Below are 21,365 nucleotides of genomic sequence, written 5' to 3' on the forward strand. Positions count from 1 at the left end.
TGATTCAGATGCACCAGGAGGTTCCCAGTCCAACAATGTTCTAAATACAACAAGTAAAGGACAGAAACTGAAAGACTTTAAGGACATTTTTCACTTCCATTTGTCTAAAATCAACTCTGCTATTTGAGCTGGAGGTCTGTTATTGGCTAAGAAAGTCACATGACCCTGCATAGGTTAACATTAGTTCTGCATTAGAAATTAAGTTCTTGTCAATGTAAGGACCTAGTCTAGAACATAATTCTCAAACTATTTGAACAAGGTTTGTCTGTCTTCTGGGGGACTAGGTAGTATGTAAACCAAGTGAACCTGAGCCTGTTTCAAACCTGAAATACTTTTGTGGTAGTTCGGAGCAATGTGTTTCGTTGGCTCCTGCGAAGTACATCAAATGAAAAACCTCAAATCAAATAAAGGTGGAACCAACAGAGCAACAGGATGTAACTGCAGTGAGAGAACATCTTGTCCACACAACACCATCATAGTTGTAACAAATTAAACCCCAGAGACATCTCACCAAGTGGTCCCCCTTTATCTATAGTTTCAAAAATACAATAAAGAAATCCTCTCTTTTTCCTCTCTCCAGTTTTTGAAGGAGCACCTGGGGATATTACTGCTTCTGGGACAGTAGGCTGGCTAGAGGCTCAGTTAGGCAGAACCTAGGTGGGCACTGTTCCAGTCTTCCTCCAAACATTTGCACACGCACTGCAGTATTGACCTGCAGTACCCAGCCTCGCCATGTCAGTCCTGGTACCTCACAGATTTGCCAGTTTACCACTACCTGACCGGTAGCACCCCAGATATTCCAGTCCTGGGTCCCCACCCAACTTTGCTCATATACCTTAATCCTGATTTGTATCACCTTGCAAGCCCCAGAAAGAAGCTCTGCTAATACACCTCAGTTTGGAGCTACAAACATTTCCTGCTGTTCCTTTGCTGGGCCTCTTCTGAGCACAATTTTCAGTAAACAATGATGAGGGATTTCCAAACTCTGCAGAGAACAACTTCTCCCATTACGGAATTTGAGTGTCAGCCGGTGCCACCTCTGCCTTTAGAGAAAATGGAAAACACAAGCAGTCTTGTGTAAACAGGGTGGGGTTAAAAACCAGGCTGATCTTTGGGTGGGGGTGGGGACATAAATTGTTGCTATTTCTTTTTTTTAACAGGCATTAACAGAGCCTTGGTTGAGGGGCAGAAGGAACTGAATATAATGCCAATGATGAGGATTTGTAACTGAATCATAGGCATTGTGAAATTTCCTCATTTGAGAACCATGTACTCCCCCTCTCATCATCCTTTCCTCACAAACACAGAGGCTGCTGATCCACTTTGATCTCTCGCAGCAAATTTTACAGTGCTAAGACATCACACAACTGCATCCCACAGCCCTAGTTCCAGTAAATGAGTGACCTGCATAACACACTCTCTCTACCTCCCTCCCCCAAATGTATAAAGGATACATACACACACACAGAGAAATGTATAAAGCATATTAACTTGCCAGCATTAATATGGAGAAAAAATATCCTGAACAATCAGGCGGGGAACGGAGTAGAGTTAGCCAGCATTGAAGATACCTTAAAGTTTCAGCTCCTCTTGGTGAAATTTGTCTTGTGAGTTTTTTTTTTAAAAAGAACTTCTTTAATAGTTTGAACCAAAGAGCAGTAGTAGCTGCATGGAATGAGGGAGGCTATAATGTGGAATAGTTTGGTCACTCATATAAAGGGATTACAGCACAGTGGAATGACAAGATACACAGTGAGACCTCAGGACTAATTCTTAGGGGAAAGATGATTTTCAAACATTGGTGACGTCCTGTATAGCGTGTTTGCCTGACCAAAGGCAATGTTTTCCCAATCTAATGCACTTAAAACTAGTGGTTAGAGCACAGGACTGGGAATCAGGACTCCTAGATTCTAATCTCAGATCAACTGCAATGACACCCTGTGTAACCTTGTGTGATTTGCTTAACTAACCTCTGTGTGTTTCAGTTTACTCATCTGTAAAATGGTTATAATGCTTATCTACCACACAGGGCTGTGGCAGGTGTTTGTTTAATTCTATCTTCAAAGCAGCACAAAGAGTTGTTATTCTTAAACACCTTGCCATTTATCTTACATTTTAATTGCCTAGTGTTTCTTTTCTCCATGTAGAACAGACAACAGCTTTCATGATCACCACTCCTTACTCACTCTACGTCTGCCCAGAAGGACAGAATGTTACCTTGACATGCAAGCTCTCTGGGCCACTCTCTGCTCAGCATGACTTACTTTACAAAATTTGGTACTTCAGCAGCAACGGAGACCAAAGCTGCTCTGAGAAGCAACATATCCGCAATGTAACCGAAAGGGACCTGCATCATGAGCCAGGGAAGCATCATAGGACACATAGCAATGTCACAGAAAGGTACTTCCATGGAGAACAAGCAAACCACCATGGGCTGGAGACCACCTCGGACCACCATGGGACATTTCATATCATCATGATGAATCTGACTCTGCAGGACAGTGGCAATTACTGCTGTTACGTGGTAGAGACTAAAAAGGAACATGGCAAACAGTATACCAAGCAAGTGGCTCATGGCTTCATGGAACTCCGCATACAGAAAGGTAGATGTAACTGGGAAACATGCGCAGAATGTGTGTGGGAGAGGCCTTTACAAAGAAAAATAGCAGCTAAATTCCTGTGCAACTTCAACTCACACTGAAATCAGTAGAAAGACTCCCACTGACTTTAGTGGGAACTGGACTGGGCTCAAAGCCAATAGATAAAGATGGTGCTGTAGGTCAGAACTGAAGAGCACAGGCTCAGTTTATTTAGCATTCAGGGCTGGCAGGCCAGGGGGTGCTGTAATCAGAATCCAGGTGCATTTGCAAAACTATTTGGGGCCCAAGCCTGGAAGAGCAACAGATGTTAAAGGAAAAAAAGATCATAACTTTAAAAAAAAATAAGCAGCTGGAAAACACTTTTCCCCCATGGTTAGATAATAAAAACAAAATTACATAGTTACAATGATTTTCTTCAACCTCTTTCTGGAAAAAAAAGTTTACTTTCAGGCCAAAAATAACAGAAATACCAGACAGTTTTTGGATGCAAAATTTATTTTTAGTCCTGGACCAGTGACAGTTTGATTGTCCAATATCTTGCAAGCATCAAGACCTAGAAATTAAAGTTGTATTTTATTGGATAGCTATAAGGCCTAACGTTCCAATGGTAGAAAGCATCACCATCTTTAGAATTGCAATAATGGATTTATCATTTCTTTTTGGATTTAAGAAAAAAATAGTTAACTGTTTGCTTTAATTACTGTGATTCCTGGCAACTGAAATAATTTGGGTTTATAAGCACAATAGAAGTGAGAGTGGTGGAGCATAAAAAAAGCAAGTCTCAAACAGTGGTCCGTGGAATACTATGCTATAGGTATGCAGAGAACTGGCTGGGCCCATGGTGCGCATTCTCTTTATCACTTATGTAACTGCTTTCAGAGAAAACTAAATATCAGTATTACTTTTCCATGCAAACAATTACTGTCATTGCCGCAGGGATGTTACGCAAGTGCAAATGGGCGGTTAAGAGGTCTGGGTGGTCAAGAATGGGTGCAATGATCCATGTGATCACAACTGAGAGGGAAGCTGGCTGTCACTAGACAATCCCTCCATTAAGATGTGGGCCTCATGGCAAAATCATTTGAGAATCCCTGGTACAATTATTTTAACTGGCACTTGTACACATTGCTAGTGGCAAATGTGTAGTGCTAATGGCAAATGACACATTGGTACCTTTGCCACTAGCAATTTGTAATGTCATATGCCAAATGTGTGTCAATAAATCCTTTAGACCACATCTTCTCTTTGCACTGTAGGTGGATTAGATGGAGGGCAGGTCAGAAATAGCAGCCATAACTAATTGTCATTGCCATTTTTAAAACCTAGCTGATTTTCTTTATGTCAAAAAGAAAGACAATTGAAGCAAAGTTAAATGAAATTCCTTGTTTAAATTTTAAGTAGGATTTTCTATCTGACTAATTACTGGATGAGAACTGAATCCCAGGAGATTTAACCAATTCTTCTCTTTAATTCCACAGCCAGAGAAGCATTTCCAAACTGCACAGTTCATCCTGGTGCCAGCAAACAGAAAGAAAGTAAGTGTTCTCTATGATGCCCTGCTTATTATTCTGTTCTATGTATTTTCCTAGGCACAGGTGTTCGTTTTACACATTTGCATTTCAGTCAAAACCTGGACAAAATAATTCGCCTGAAAGAAACAAACTCCAGTTATATTCCTGGGAGGTTTATTCCCTAGCTTCTACACAGTAATAGCTATTGGGACATTGTGTAATCTACAGGACAGTTGTGTCATAGGTTCCTGGAATCTCGTCAGGCCCAGACTCTCCATGCAGACTACAAATAATTCCCACTGAACTCAATGGAAATTACTCATAGCACATACCGAGAGAATTAGGGTTAAGAAACAAAGCATGCTGTGCCAAATTCTCTGCTGGTGTAACTAAGTATAATTCCATTGACTACACCAATCTACACTAACTGAGCATTTTGCCCTGAGGCTTTATTGTGGCAGTATACAATTGCTGGCTTTCACTGTATGATTTTACACACAGTGCTAACTAATCTCTCAAAGCTGTGTCCCAGCACGCACATAAAACCTGGGATAAATTATTTGGGGGTGGTCTTGCCTGTTGTTGCAAAGTCCTGGTGAAGAATGTGGAGAGGGGTCTTCCCAGAACAACAGATAGGACAGCTGCGCTTTCCCCCTTCGCTGTGTTCCTGTCAGTATCCCATCATGTCTATTCTAACCCCTGGTCGGCATTCCCTAACCCCACACATGAAGCCATATCCAGCCATTTATTTTCACACAGAACTCCCTCATTTATTTCATGGAGATTTCTGTCTGTGGATCAATGGCAGGGTAAGGCCCCACATGGCTAGTTGAGTCGAATGTGAAAATGCTGTAGCTATTCTACTTGGTGGCCCTCCAGCTATTTTCTGTTTTGCCCCTTCCTCCATATCAGTGTATTATGGAGTGTTTTTTAGATGCTCACTTATTTATGCGTAGTGGTTAGTATTTCTGCAGCACCAGAGATGTACATGGTGCTTTACAGAGAAATAAAATACAAAGGCCCTTTACTGAGGAGCTTATGATACAAAAGAGCTGGAACCATCTTGGGAGTAACTCATTGTGGTGACTTGCTAGACTGGTTTACCATAACCCAGTGATCTGTGATTGCTGGTCCAGATCCCAAACTGTGCAAGCCGTGAAAATAGGAAGTGAGCCATTAGAAAGAGGAATTCTGCAGCGTGCTACCTTGTGAACCATCCTATGTAGCGTAAACACACAAAAGGCCTGGATAGAGTAAATACGAGAGTCCAGTTCAGGGAAACACAGAACACCAGTCTGAGATTTAACTGCTACTGACACAAGCAGAGAATTGAGCAGTGAATTAATTTAGAGAGTAAAAGAGAAACCTTTTCCTGTGTGACACCATGAAAACTCTGTTACTATTCTGAGACTGAGTCATCTCCTTTCTGACACAAACTATTTTAATTTGAAAACATAAGTATCTAAAGAGGAAATCCAAATCTCACATGAGTGATCAGACCAATACCTCACATTAGTAAATAACTTATTTATGCACTTTAATGCCAATTTGAACCCTCAAATGTGTCCTAAAAAGGATGTCCACATTCAAAAATGAAGCCTCTGTGTTAATACAGATGGCTTCCCCTTCTGGTACAAGTTACTTCTCCTTCCTGTTTTAGCCTCGTGCCCTAGAACATTGTGGAACTGGCTCTTATGCTAAAGGACACCATCAGACTTTGCAGCAGTATTTAACACTGGGCAAATTCCAATATCAAGCATCAAAAGGCTAATGGCAGCCAAGGGACTGCCTGTTTGAATTTGACTTTAAAACCCCACTATCAGGCAGAATGTATTCAAGCACAGTCCAGCATCCTGCAGGGGGAAAAAGCATCAAGTTGGATGCACAGAGCAGTTCCAAAGAAAGCTTCACTTACTTCTTGAGCTTTTCAGACCTTTTTTTTTCATGCTATCATGTCATTCTGAGGGTTGATCCACCAAGTGCCTTGCAATTACTTCAGTCACAGGCCTGATGCCTTCACCTGTCATCCTTTAGATTGAGAGATTGCAAATCAAAGTCTCTGCTACTTGTCCCTAGTGGTTGTGGAAATGGATATGAAATATCTCATGGCACTTTCCAGAAGAGATGGGGAATAAGCACCAATGTACCCTAGCCAACATTCTCTCTCTCAACAGCGATCTAATGTCTTGTGGGTTTGAGCTGTTGCTGGGCCCAAAATAGTTCATCTGTTTGTCCATGCAGTCACGGAACTCCAGGTATCTAACTTTTTTTTTTTTTTTTTTGAAGATACCTTGAGACTGGAAGATGCTATGTAAAACTAAACTGTATTCTGCAGCACCACCCCCGCCCCCACCCAGAATTCTTAAATCTGCAAAATGATGCTAATTCTGAACCAGATGCTATAGAAAGAAATTGGGGAAATCACTGTCCTACTGAAAATCTGTTTATACTGAATTCAACGAATCATGCACCAGTAATACATTTGGCCGCATATTGATAATATCACCTATCAAAATCCTGCTCTGACCCATTTTAAAATAAACCTGACTTCTCAGGAAGAGGAGTCAGGGAAGGGTCCCCAGTGACAATATGAGATCCTTTTTTCATTTTTTTTGAAATTAATTAATTTCTAGTCCTCATGATTGTGGAGAAAGGTTTTCAAACCTGACCCGTAAAGGCTCAAGAACCAGAATGCTAATAAAAATAACTTCATTTTTTATTTTTAAGCCACACTCATGATCTTTGGTCCTGACTCATGGTTTCTGAATGCCGGGAGTCGGCAGTACTGTAAATTCATAGAATATATTATATAATATTCTATGAATTTGGAGTACTGCCAACTCCAGGCATTCAAAAACCATGAGTCAGGCTCAAAGATCATGAGCCAAATTCAGACCTAGAGAAAATGGAAGGAAATCTACTGATTTCAGTAGAACTTTTACCCTTGCACAAGAGCTGAATATGGTACATTTAGAATTAAATATATTCTGTATTATAAATAAGGATAACATAATCAAGAAAGCTCAAAAATATACACCAACTTCATCAAAAATTTCCTGTCTGTCACACTGCACGAAATCAGTTCTAAATTTGCCAGAGCATTCATACCACTATATCACTCAGGTATATTTAGCCCAGATGCTGATGTTCACTTGCTCAATATGTTCCTCTTTGTTATAAGAGATGTTCTTAGCAAGAATGGTCTGCACAGCTTGAAAATGCATTGCTTTCTACATCTTGCAATACATTGTTTTCTGCAGCTAGCCTCCCACACTGTAGATCACTTGGAATATCTCCATCAGCATGATCCTCCTCCCTTCTTCTGAATCTCTGGGCATTCCAGAGATGCATCAAATCTGCTCTCACTTTTCTGCAGGTCCAATCAGACACTGACTGATTCTGAATCATATGCAACTTGCTGGGTCACTAGCCAGTCCTGAAAGGAATCTTTTGCTGAATTAACTCCAAACCCACATCCCAATCTAATTACTTAATATTTTTGCACAATCTCTGCCTATCAATTCTGCAGCTCACATATCTGTCCTGACTTACTCCCATTACTTTTGCTGAACTTACAGTAAATTTCATTAAAAAATTACAAAGGCCAGAGATCAAATCTTTAGCTTTCCACAGATAATCAAGAAAATTCCTTAGCTGGATCTGAGTTATAAAGTTCTTTCCAGTACATAGTCAGTTTACTTATTACTGCCATTAATTGTAACTATTGCTCGTGGTCCTGAACCTCTTCTCCATATTAAAAACAGCACCAAGCTATATGACTGAAGAAATTTTTCCACCACAATATATTGACATACTGTACATACAATTTCCTTCCTAATCCAGTTGAATGATAAAATTTTCCCTTTTTGTTCAGAGAGTTAAGTTATCCAAGAAGTTTTCTTCTCTAGGTACACAGGAAGACACCCATTTATAGGCAAGTCTGAACCTGGCCTTTGATTTTGCAGGCACAGTTATTTGTCTGTAAGTAATTATACCACAATTGTGATCCCACATGCAAATACTAATATTTGTATGTCTACCTATCTGATTTGCAACTACAACTTTGTAAGTAGGTGTCTAATTAGTAATATCTGTGCTCAGAATTCATTGCTGGTGCAGTTATTTGTGGGCTCAGAATTCTGTCTGAAAAATGAAGTCGTCACTGAAAATGATAGCCCTAGGATGATCTGGCTAGTGAAGACAAAGAGTGACTAATTTTTATTAGCTGACTGGGGGTATGATCCCATAAGATCCCATGCTCATTGAAGTCAATGGGAGTCTTTCCACAGGCGTCAGTGGACTTTGGATCAGGTGTCTTATCACTTGTTAAATAATTTTCTACTTGTATCTGTAGCACAGCTGGGACTGAACAAAACCCATGTATCTAAGCACTCCCAGGACTTGGAGAAGCTTGGTTTGGGAACCAAACTTCATGACTTAGACCCAGCTCAATTCTACAGGCAGAAGAAATAATGCCACTCTCTACTCCTCCAAAGCAATGTCAAGCCTTCTGTTATGAGAAGTTTGATGGGTTACCCAGGTTTCAAGGGAGTAATGGTAGCATGCTTGCATGAGACTTCTGGGAGCATCAGTATTACAGAATGTTTCTGGGGTATCTAGAGAAAACCAGTAAATTCTGGAGGATTTCACAGACAGGAAACGGTAAGTTAAATCTTATTTCAGTGCTGAATTCCCTCATTGGCCTGTTTAATGGGTATTCAGTACAATGTTTTGCACATTGCTTGCTTTTCACTCTTGCTTTGCACTTCATGTATGAAGGGAGGCCTGAACCCACAGAACCTTTTCCTTTTTACTTCTGAATGCCTCAGCAGATGAGAGATTCCTGAGAATTAGAACTAGGAGTTTTTAATTGTTCATTGAGAAGAGGGCCTGACTTTAGGCTATGCAGTTTGAAACAGCTCTCACTGGCTCATGTATTTCACCTCTGGCTTCTTTGTTCTGTTTCAGACATCACAGCAGCTGCGCTGGCAACAGGGGCATGCATTGTGGGCATTCTCTGCTTGCCCCTCATCCTGATTCTCATTTACAAGCAGAGACAAGCAGTCAACAGCAGGCGTATGTATCAAAATGTTCCCATTCTCTCACTCCTTCCCTTTGTCACTTTTATTTCAATATCTCACTGACAGGATTAGCATTAACTGATGTTGGGATTATGTCTTCCTTGGTTCTCTCTCTTAGTTGGTTATTGCTAGATGAAGAGGACACTACACTCTGAAAGCCCTAATATGTGCACCAATGCAGAAATAAGTCTGCTCTGTCACTGAGCCTGTCAGGGGTTGAACTGAAGTTAGCCGAATGATCCCTGTCAATATTAAAGTGTGCTGTGTGGCTAAACACCCCCCTTCTCCCCCCAGTGAAAATGTATCCATTAGCCACCTGTGTGCATACAAAACCAGGCCCTCTGAAGCCATTTTTGTATTGCCCATAGGAGGCATGCAGGGCTAGAACTGGCAAAGGCTCATTACCAACTCCACAGTGATGTACTGAGATGCTGACTGTGACACACTGAATCACTTGGGCATCAGGAAGATAATTCTGGTCACTCATCCTAGACCCATATTTATCTCTGTTCCACACAGGCTTGTGTATTCTTACTGCTTCTTACTGTAATTTTACATCAGACTGTAAGCGGAAGCAAATTAAAAATGATGGGAAACCAATAAAACCTAGGGGAGGGGAACACATCCTCACATCTCCCAGTGGTTACATTTGTGCAAAAGAAATGCTAATTTGCAACTGTGGTTATGGAAAGCTGCACATACTGTATATTAAAGAACTACAGCTCATCAGTTTCAGCTTCCTCCTTTACAGCTCTATGCTGTGGCCTTCATTATGTAACTTTGTTAAGCATCCTAAAGGCCAGCATTTCACACCTGGGTCTTAGCAAGCTAACAGATATGAGGTGGCGGCTGTCTAGCATGAAGAAAACAACTAGTTTATGTAAATCTCTTGGGGATTAGTGATGGGGTGGGGAACACAGATTGAGGGCAGGGCAGTTTAATAAAACTAAATATGCAACAGCATGTTTTAAAGTGTGCCTTGGTGTGGCGGGGTATTTTGATTACATGACACCAATTCTTGATCACATCAGATCTCTTACACTTTTGCATCAACATTTGCTGAAACATAGTGTTCATTTTCTTACCACCTAATTTGAGTTTCATTATGTGACAAAAATAGCTTTTCTATTCTGCTTTTCTTCTACTCAAGTGATTGAAAAAAATAGTTACTACTATAACTTTCTTTTTAAAAAAACACTCCCTATATTCCACATTTCTATGGCAACAGAATCCTAGAGGAATGCTTCCTCCCTCCCGCCCCCTCCAGCCCTAGGAAAGCATGTAGCTCCAGGGAGGAGTTGGGACCAGGCAGGGCCTGGCTCAGACTCTTCCAGGGCTGTCACTCATTTTAATGAGCGAACAGAAAGAGACATCACCTTTTGTAGTGGTTCAGGCTTAAATTCAACCTGAAGGGCTGAAGCCCTGAGCCCCAAAAGGTGTGAGAGGGGGATGGGGACTTTGAGAAATAGTTTATGAGAATTTAAACCCTGGTTGTGGTGACATTTCATCAGTCCTTGGCAAGCTGCAAAGCTGTATAGTTTCTCTGACTGAGCCAGTGGGTAACTATGTAGCTCTGACTACAATAAATTAGAGAAGTGATTTATGTTGCACAATCTGGTGAACTGTAATTAGTGAAATATAGCAGCGAGTTTCAACATCGATCTCCAGCTGAAAGGAAGGGCCTGTCTTGGTGCTTCTGTGCCACTACGTCAATAACCCTGGGTACAGGAGTTACTGCCTGCCACATGGAATACTGCCCTGTGCACAACTTGGGGTTGTTTTAAAGTGAATGGCAAAGCAAAAATGAACATTGAGTTAACAGAGACTGACTTGCTGAATGTCCCAGCTAACCAGGCTGTAGGGAGTGTTCAGTATAGAAGTAAGTTTTATCTATTTCAGTATCTTTTCTCCTGTTTCTGAAAGATCCTGAGTCACTGGACATATGCCCCAAAATGTGACATCAACAAATACCAGAAGTCTGACTGAAATCGACGCCAGCCATGGTTGTTATGATGTCACAGAACAATGCATTTGGGGATATAGTCATTGAATCAAGAAATATTATTAGGATTTGATAGGGGTGGGATGGGGAAGAAATGAATTTGAAAAGATTAGCTTAAATTCAGGGCTTTGGAGCGGAGCCCAGAGCTGGAGCACGGAGCAGTGGAGCTGCAGGTTTTTGCCTGGAATGGAGCGGAGCCGGAGCACAGAAAATCTTGACTGCTCCACTGCTCCAGTTGTTTTTTTAAAATTTCAGTCCAAAATGAATGATATTTAGCAAGAAAGTCCTAAAGGTGCCAAAAAGCTTCAGATTGTATAACAATTGATATTAACGTCTACTTTACCACTTTACACAATATGTCACAGTTATTCTCACTTTGGCTGAAATCAAAATTTAATGTACAGATACAAAATTACAAAGTTTTTTGGAGATATGTTTTATTAAAGAATCAGATAATTCTCAGACATCCGGCAACACTGCAGACTGCTCCCACCCTTGTGCCAAGGTTAGGTGAGTACGTACTCGCGTAGATTAGTTAGATAGTTAGATTAGTATGTGTTGATGCTTCTTTTGTAAGGGTTGATCAACGAGACGCACTGAGTGCTGCGATTACGGAAAAGTGTGATGCAAGATGGAACATTTAAGATATCACAAACAGGTATATTGCAAAAAAATAATGTTCTTGTTTATTGATATATTAAGATTTCGCAAGAGATATTAACCACTTAAGCTCATTCCTTACATGGGCTCCTGTTACCGGTACATTTGTTCATTTGTACATGCTCCTGTATCACTCTAGCAGACTTATTTTATATGTCATCTGTTCAACGGTCTTTTGGTAGTGTTGTTTGTAATTTTAAATTTACTGAAAAAGTTGCGTGCAGCAGGCATATAAATATACAGTAAACATTTTTGCATAAATTAGTCGTGATTTTTGTGATATATCCAGAGTGACTGGAAAATGTCCAACACAACTTTGGGGGTGAATCCTTAGGTCATTTTAAGAAAGAACGTTTCTGTGAACACGTGTCCTAAAATTCTTCCTAAGGGAGCTACAGTCCCTTCAAGGAGGTGATGAAAAGTTAATTTCTGATTAATATCTCAAAAACGCTTTAATATAAAGTAATGAAATTAGGTCTGTGTCTGAGTGTTAGTATGTGCTACCATATTACATTATCCAAAATTATTTAAACCATAGGCGTCCCTACCTGGTGGTTGGTCATTTTTATTTCATATTTCAAGAAAGGCTTGTCGTCGACTGCCCCTGGCTACGAGCAGCAATATTATGTTCCATAATAAGTTGATAATTTTGGCTTATTATGTTTAAAATTTATAGTTCCAAAGTTGAAAAATAAGTAATAAGTAAAATTGTTTGTATCATTCTAAGCAGATTAAAATTTTTAAACAGTTTTCTCGGAAACAGTTAATTATACAAATAAATTAAGAGTACCATTTTAATGTATATTTTAGCATTAAATCATATTCCAGGGTTGTATCTGTTAAATAGTCAAAGATTTAAAAAATATTAAATAAAATTGGCCCAGGCGCCCCAGTTCATGATGCCTGTAGTTTAAATAATTTTATTTGAATGATGTTGTATGATGAAACGTTGCAAATAAACTTTAACGGGAAAGTGGATTCAAATTGCAATCACAGTCCTTTTAGTAAAGAGAGCAAATTTTCGGAAATATGTTTTTCCTTCATCAGGCTGGAAACATTATACAAGACAGAACCTGTTATTTGCTCTATCTTGTATAATCTATTCAGGCTGATGAAGCAAAAACATGTTTCCGAAAATTTGTTCTCTTTACTAAAAGGACTGTGCTTGCAATTTGAATCCCCTGTTCCGTTAAAGTTTATTTTCAACCTTGTAACGTGTAGCCTCGTTACTTCCCAACAATTAATGTTGTAGAACAGCGATAGCACATACTAACACTACAGCACATACCAAATTTCATTGATATATCTATAGTAAAGTGTTTTTGAGATATTAATTAAAAACTTGGAAAATATTTCAAATATTTTTACCACAAAATTTCATAAGAAAAACTAATTTGTAATTTATAAATAAAAATTTATATGATGTATATTAAAATACTTCTTACTTCATTAAAACAGCAAGAAACATGTTAAAATATTAAAATATACTTTAATAATAATTTTGTGTAAAAAGAAAATGCGATCATTTTTGTCCAGAAAATCCAAAATAAATTCGAAGTACCTTAAGTGGTTAAGATATCACAAGCAGGTACATTATAAAAAAAATGTAATGCTTTTGTTCATTGCTGTTCGAAGATCATAACAAGAAACATTTGGATGCGGTAGCAGCACAAGAAGATTTGGCCATGGTTTCAACAAAAAAATCAAATCTGCTCCCCATGATTGATAGCTGATTTACGGAAAAGGATCTCAATGAATTTTGAATTTGAAAAGCCCAAATTTGGGCTTTTGGGAAAGCAAAGAAGAAATTGGCAACGTGCAAGGTGGAAAAGGAAGTGAATGGCGAGCTCAAACCATGTAGCTTCAAGACAAGTGAAACAAGTGCCATGAAAAGTTTCAACCTTTGGCGGCATGTAAAAGATAACCACCCTGAAAACTATGCGGCTTTGGTTACAAAAAAGGACCAGGACGATGAGGCGAAACAGAAAGCTGACACGGCTAAACAACATTCATCTGGCTCTTTGAAAACTCCTGGAGAAAAGATTTTTTGCGGAGCTTCGTCTGAAAAGAAACCCAAAATTGAGCAAACAAAACTTGACTCGTATTTGAAGTCCTCAAAGATTACAGTCACCATGGATGCCAATACTTTCCGTGAAGGGCTGATGGAAATGGTTTGCTTAAGTTCAACACCGCTCACTACCTTCAGGCTAAAGAACAAAGGATTCCAAAAAATTGCAGGTGAAATGGGTCGGCAGCTTGGCATTTCAACAGGGCACGATGTGGTTCGTCATTTAGTTGTCAGCACAGCTGAGTCTGGTCGCGAAGAGCTCAAAGAAAGCTTTGGAGCAAAAACTGTGCTACCTGAAAATGGATGCGGCAACCCGTGGAAACAGAAATTTCCTTGCAATCAATGCTCAGTACTGCGAAGAAGGAAAAGATAAAGCTGTGGTAAAAACATTGGACATAATTGACACTGAAGCGTCACAATTCTTCATGCATGAAAAGTCAAGTAAAAGCTATTTTAGAAAAAATTGGGATCAGTGAAATGCTAGTGCTGAGCATCTGCGTTGACAATGCAGCAAACACAACGTGTGCCGTCAAAAATTTAAGCAAGGACAATGAAACCATTTCTACCTCTGAGAACAGGGATGTGGACAGAACTGAAGCTATTTTGCCTGATGAAGGAACTAAGGGAATGGATGTAATCAAACTCAACATGGATACTGCTGCGCAATGGGTTAATGATCCTAGCCTCATACTTCCAACATGGCTTCGTGAGGACGACTCAAAAGTCCAACTGATGAGGTGTGGTATTTCCACTCTTCAGTTGGCAATCTGGGATGGACTGAACAAAGAATATGCGAAGAAATTTCGAGCAAAAATTCGACAAGTCGTTGTCAAACTACGAACCCCAAGTATTTGAAGTGTTCCGCTTGATCTACATGGGATAACTCAATCATTGGATACTGTGACTTGCTGGGGTTCAACATTTGCAATGATTGATCGGCTTCTCGTTTTTCAATCTGACTGTGAACAAGTGGCTGCTGCTGGAACAAGAGAACTCAAATTAACAAAAGCTGAATGGGACGAAGTGAAGAACCTGCGAGACCTCTTGGCAAAGCCAGATCAAACAACTGTGAATCTTCAAGCTGTCAATGTAACCCCGGGAGTTTTAATGAAGGAATGGCAAAAACTGTCAAAATTCTTGCAAGAAAATGGTGGACAAATTGCAGAAGGAATTCTATCCTCCATGCAGAAACACGAAGAGAAGCTTTTTGACAATATTAATTTCCTTGCTGGAATTTATGTTGACCCATGATATCAGATTCTTCTTACCTCAAAGGAAATACCAAAGGCAAACGAAGGGCTCCTTGATATTGCTCAACGACTCGAAAAACAAAATCTATTGCTACATTTGAACTAGGTGAAAGAGGTTGAAGAAAATGAAACACAACAAAAGGAGTCATCAACAATCGAATATGCGGTTTCAGAAAGTTCACATCCTTCAGAAATAGCAGGCTGTTCTCAAACTTTCGTCTTCACTCTGAACTTGTTCGAGCGTCCATCCCTGAGACGTCTTCAACCATCACAGGGAAATGGAGATAATTCAAGCACCAATTCTTCAGGAGATGATGCCTTTGAAAAGGAATTGGATAAACAAGAAAGACACCGGCAAGTTTCTACGATTCATAATTGTAATGAAGCATTATTCGGGAGAAACTTTCGGGAAGATTGTGAGGCGATGGAGTCTATTGGTAGGCTAAAAGTTAAGTCTGTTTTTGAGGCCATTCACAGCTACCCACCCCACATTCAGGCTGCCTGTAGAATTGCTTTAAGCATGCCAACAACTCAAACTAGTATAGAGCGACTATTTTCGGCTTTAAAGTTAATTTTAAATGATTTGCAGCAGGCTATGAAAGATTACTTGATTCCTGCAATAATTTTTTCCAGAATGAATTATGAATGTCTAGTTTGTATAATTGTTGCTGACATTTAAATTGTTTTAAAAGTCTGAATAAAAATAATGTTTTTTCAAAATTACAGTATGCACTTTTTTATTTAGTTAAAAATTAATTTGAGTCAGAGCGCGGAGTGGAGTTGGAGTGGGGAGCTGGAGCAGTCACTATTCATGCCGGAGCGGAGCTGGAGCGGAGCAATTCAAAAATTTGATTGCTCCAAATCCCTGCTTAAATTTATTTCTTTGCTGAATGCTCCCCCACAACTCTGCTCCATTTGGGACTGAAATCTGAATTTAATTTGGGTCAACTTTTGCTTTGCAAGCCTCCTTTAAGCAGAGGTCCAGGAGAAAGGGTATGAAGCAATGACAGAACAAACTGACTGGGGAAGGGGTCTTGTGATGGGTACAGCATAAACACCCCTCACAAAACAAGGTAGTATGAATGCTCATCCACAAATGTAGCATACAAAGGCAGAATGTAATGGACATGCATGTAGGCTAAAGAGGGGAAAACGTTTCATAACTGGTCACTAGACAAATGTTGCCCCCTTTCCTGTATGTGTATTGTCCACAAAACGCAGTGCAATCTCCCAATTACTCAACATTAGTGAACAGAATTCTCAGGGCCCGATAGCCCATTGCCCTTGTGTGGGTGCATGACAGGGGGAGGGCACCTGGATCCTTCCCACTCCCACACAATTACAGTCCCTGCCTTTGGCAGGAATCAGAAGGACTGCGTCTTCTGTGTGCTCCCAGGGAGATGCAGCATCCCAAAGGGAGCACGGGAAGGCAGAAAGGAGGCAGGGCCAGGAACGTGCACTCTCACTGAACTGCGAAAACTAGCTACTACCATCTTGAGGAAATTTGGGGCTGAAAGAATCTTAGCAATTAGAGGTTGTACAAAACAAATTAATAAGGAGAATTCTCTGCCTCCCAAATAACATATCAGCGTCTTACTCAGGGCAGGGGTAGGGGAATGTGAATCCACAACAGCAGCTTCCAAAGTCATGTCTGGAGGAACAGTTCAACAAGATAAATTCTCTAAAGTTTCCTTGGGTTTTGCAAATTCACTGTTCCTTCCATTCTTTGGACTTTCCTGAACCTGACTTGGAGTTAGGACTGTAAGCAAAAGCATGAACACCTTAATTAAGCTCAGAACAGAAGATATCTGCCAACAACCGGACACGGCAGTTGTTCATACAGCAAATATGTTTTCTTGGCATTCTCACTTAATGAATCATAGAATATCAGGGTTGGAAGGGACCTCAGGAGGTCATCTAGTCCAACCCCCTGCTCAAAACAGAACTAATCACCAATTTTTGGCCCAGATCCCTAAATGGACCCATCAAGGATTGAACTCACAATGCCGGGTTTAGCAGGCCAATGCTCAAACCACTGAGCTATCCCTCCCCCGTAGCTATAGTTTTGAGGAATATTTGGAACTACAGTACGTTAAGGAGGGACTTACAGTTTTCTGTTTCCAAACTATGCAGATAGCCTATTTGGAAGGTATGTTGACACTGAGAGACATAATTGTCTTTGTCCATGTGGGTCTGTCCACGTCGAAGACTTACCACACTATTTATTGACTTGTAACCTATACTGCTACCTGAGAAATAAATGGTTATCTCTATTTCTGGCCCAGATGCCTTCTACAACATCACCTCAGATATGAGGATTCTTCCTATGTAGTGCAAGTGTTTCAATCATACATGCTGTTACTCTATTTGCCTGGTTGGCCATAAAAATAAGAAGGTATATCGATGAAAGGCTACTTTTGACCTCAATGAAGTAATGTACTCCAGTCCTAATATTAATTTAAATCTTACTTTTGTATATCGTTTTAGGGCTGGTGATTTTAAAGGTGTAATTGATTTTAAGGAAGTGTTAATCTTGTGTTTTTAAAATTTGTATCTTTTTTGGAGCTGCGCCAATTTAAAATTTTTATTATTCATTGTATTATAGCCAATGGCCTACAGCTAAGATGCTATATTAAAAAACTTCAGACTAGCACCATGCTAAAGGGAGATAGTTGCCTACAAGGTCCCTCTGTGCACCTATGAGTCTGGAACAGAAACATGCCTCCGCAACTGTCCTTTGAGAGAGTGTGGCTCTGCACAGTCCCCCATGCATGGCAGTTTTCCCCGAAATGGTAGAACTTAGCTCTTGTTCTCAAGTATGTTCTGTGAGAATTTGTTGTTCAAAATCCTTTTTGTTTTGAATTAATACATAGGGGCACCGATACCCAGGTGACAGGCCCTATGGATTATATCAGGGTGGTAGCACTACTCTAGTTAAGGGTGAGACTATTTACTGTCTGACAGACAATTTTTTTCAGTGGCCTAAAATCCACAAGCACATCCAGATTTCTTTGAAATTTGCTATGCTTCTTCAGGGTTTTGGGTAGAGTTAGTGTTCAAAGTTTGGGGTCATTTGGGCAAGGGGCTCCAGAGATACAGCTCTTCTTTAAAAAGAAAAAAAAAGCATCAAATATTTACAGTTATTACAGCTTGCACACACCTGGAGCTCAAACTATGGCTCTGATCCTCCCAAAATGATATCTCCTGTTCAGGTTTGATCTCAATTAGTGCCTGGGGCCCACTGCCCCACAAAATTATAAAAGTTACTCAAGGTAAAAGTTGGCTCAACAGTGTGGCTCAAGTCAAGCTGAAGAGCCAGAGAAAGTCATTTGTGCATATGCAGCAGGTCTGGTGCTCTGTTGGTGGCTGAAGGTGATGTGCTGTGGCCACTGAACCTGAACTGCATTCATGTACTGTAAGGATGAATCATGCCTTTGGCAGCATTCTGAGAATATTTTGTTTGACCCAAAACAATATTTGTCCCCCAACTTTTCAGTTTGCTAAAAATGTCAAAAAAAAATCATTTTGGGTCAGCCTGAAACTATCTTTCAGTATGGTTGACAAATTGAAAAAAAATCTCATAGCTCTATACACAGGTGACCCACAATCACACCCCTTCACTAGCATTAATTTCTTAAAAAACCCAGAACAAAAATAACAGAAATTCACTGCCCAAAAGCTTCATTAATACAGACTTAAGTTTGACTGGCAATATCTTGTACCCTTCCAGAACATCAAATGCACCTATACTGAAACTCCGGAAATAAAAGAAAATATTTCATCCAACAAAGTTAAGGTGCATGCCATGGCTACCGCACAACCTCAGTGCTGCTCTCCTGTAGCTAGCAATGCTGCCACAACAAACAGCTAGAAAGAATGACTCAGGCAGCTCCTGCCAGTGAGTTTCATTGCGGGAACACTCGTGAGAAGAGAGCACAGAGGGGTGTGTACACAGAGCCAAAGCCAAATGTTCTAAAATCCAAATGAATCATTTGGAATTGTTATCACAGTATTTGCCCAGCTTTTTCCACCTCCACCACACTCTTACACAAAACACACTGAACATACATGATCGCATGCCTACAGGCATGAAAACATTTGCACACAGGCCTTCACACGTGCATGTGCAGCATATACATCTGTACTCATACACAGCCAGTTCACACATGCAGTAATTATGTACATACTTGTATGCACAATATCTACTGGAGTTGTATGAACTTGTGCATATATACAAGTGTCTGAACAAAGAGTTTTAGTGGATGAGGCTCTCTGGAAACCTTTGTTAAAATCCTCCCCCTGCCCATTTAAAGGGAGGAGTGAGATGATTTCGCTGTCTGTGAATGAGTTCACTATCCCTGCCAGAGGTCACTAATTCCTGGGGGTTATAAAAGTACTTCTGAAGAGCAAGTATTTTGAAACTGGAATACACCAGACTGCACCAAGTCTCAAGTATTTTTTTTTATTTTTTTTTAATCTCAGAGATGATATCCCCCTGATATCTCATTAGGCCTTTAGTCCCACCTTTATTACCAATACATTGCTCAGGAGCAGAGTACGAATATTTATAGTATGTGCATTTAATATAAAGTGTGCTTGTTAAGAGGTATTGCATTTTCAGTGTGGTCATGAGAAAGTGTTTTGTGTTTTTTTTTAAATGGGAAAACAAATAGATTTCCCTGTCTGGCACCACTATTTTTTGCATGGCCATGCAACTCGGGGACATGAAGTTTACCGCAGGCTAAGGGCATAAATATTTTAGGGCCCCCCTTATTAAAATATTACCTGCATATGCACAGATAAATGCATGGCTGGCCTTAGGGAAAATGGCACTCTGGAAGAATTTATATTTTGGTGCCATTTCTTTGAGTTTGAGAACAGCAGTGTGGAGCACAGGGAGCAAGGATCAGCTCCTGGCCCCGGAGCTCGGCTGCACAGGGAGGAATTTCTGAGCCTGGGGGCTCCCCTGGTCATACACTCCCGGTCACCTAACAGGAGGAGAGCAGGTGCGTGGGCAAGGGCAGGGGGACCAGTGTCTGGCCCGCTGTCTCCCAGGGGCAAGCCCTGCTGCCTGCCCCTTCCCACCAGGCTGGCAACTGCAGGTAGCATCACCTGCCCCTTGCCCAGCTGGCCCTTGGCTCCAGCTCCTGGCCTGCCCGCACTCACCCCTGCCCCAGCAGCCCAGGCCTGCCAGCTTGTGGCACTTGGAAGGCAGTCCCTGGCCCTATCGCCCACCTGTAAAGTTGGCCGTGGATAAATACATTATATAGAGCATTATTTCTCAAACTGGGGTCTGCGAGAGTACTCCAGGGGGTCTGCAGGCCCTGCTGACCAACTCTTCCCCCTTCCTCCCAGCGCCTCCTGCATGCTGGGGAACAGTTGTTCAGTGGTGTGCAGGAGGCGCTGTGAGGGAGGGGGAGGAGCGGGAACGGGGCGTGCTTGGGGGAGAGGGTGGAAAGAGGTAGGAAAGAGGAGGAGCAGGGGTGGAGCAGTGGCAGGAAGAGGTGGGGTAGGGCTTTGGGGGAAGGGGTGGAGTGTGGGTGGGGCCTGGGGCTGAGCAGAGGACTTGAGGGTCTGTGAAAAATTGTGTATAAAAATGGGGGTCCTCGGGTTGCTAAAGTTTGAGAACTGCTGGTATAGAGCATGCACCCAGGTACAAACAAGACTGCAGTAGCCCAGCTGCAACCTTGTTTCACACTGTGCTAACTTCAGAAACAGAAGGCCCCACTCTTCAGAACTAACAACACAGTAAACCACAAACATCAGGGCCTCTCATTTCCTTTGAGTTCAAGAGGTGGCAGTTGAACACTGGAGACTTTAAGATCTGAAGATATCAATGAACAAAACAAAAAAAAAACAAAACAAAAAAACCCACGAATACTATAATGCAGAATATCTCTCCTCTTCTCCCCCTCCTAAGCTGGTTTTATGTCCTGTGGAGCTCCAAGCAATTTGAGACTCCAGATTACTGAGTGAGGGGAGGAAGATCAGGACATGAGTTGCCTTCCTCAGAGGGGCAGAATCTACAAGACTGGGCAGTGCTCCAAGCAGTTTGTTTATTTGTGCGTAAAGTGTGTGCAAGTCCCATTCCACACACCTCCAACCCATTCTGTATGCAAAGATTCCCCCCTCACCTCAGTGCAGAAAATCAGGATATTAAATTGGATCCTAGCAAATGTAATCTACTCCTTCA

At 40.9% G+C, this 21,365-nt stretch overlaps 2 protein-coding genes across 15 annotated transcripts in view; one reads left to right on the plus strand and one right to left on the minus strand.

The window, feature by feature from the left end:
• Positions 1-21,365, minus strand: part of CDH23 (cadherin related 23) — a 522,984-nt gene that overhangs the window by 66,433 nt on the left and 435,186 nt on the right. The window lies entirely within an intron of this gene.
• Positions 1-21,365, plus strand: part of VSIR (V-set immunoregulatory receptor) — a 50,884-nt gene that overhangs the window by 12,272 nt on the left and 17,247 nt on the right. For 4 of the 5 annotated variants that reach the window (XM_073353563.1, XM_073353562.1, XM_073353568.1 and 1 more), the window contains exons 2-4: positions 2,148-2,603; positions 4,079-4,135; positions 9,080-9,187. In XM_073353563.1, coding sequence (XP_073209664.1) covers positions 2,148-2,603; positions 4,079-4,135; positions 9,080-9,187 — 621 coding nt within the window. Of the gene's footprint in view, positions 1-2,147; positions 2,604-4,078; positions 4,136-9,079; positions 9,188-13,489; positions 20,598-21,365 lie in introns of those variants that run through there. The other variant, XM_073353567.2, reaches the window with a different exon arrangement.

Source organism: Lepidochelys kempii, chromosome 7 (genome assembly GCF_965140285.1).
Source record: "Lepidochelys kempii isolate rLepKem1 chromosome 7, rLepKem1.hap1, whole genome shotgun sequence".
NCBI lineage: Eukaryota > Metazoa > Chordata > Testudines > Cheloniidae > Lepidochelys > Lepidochelys kempii.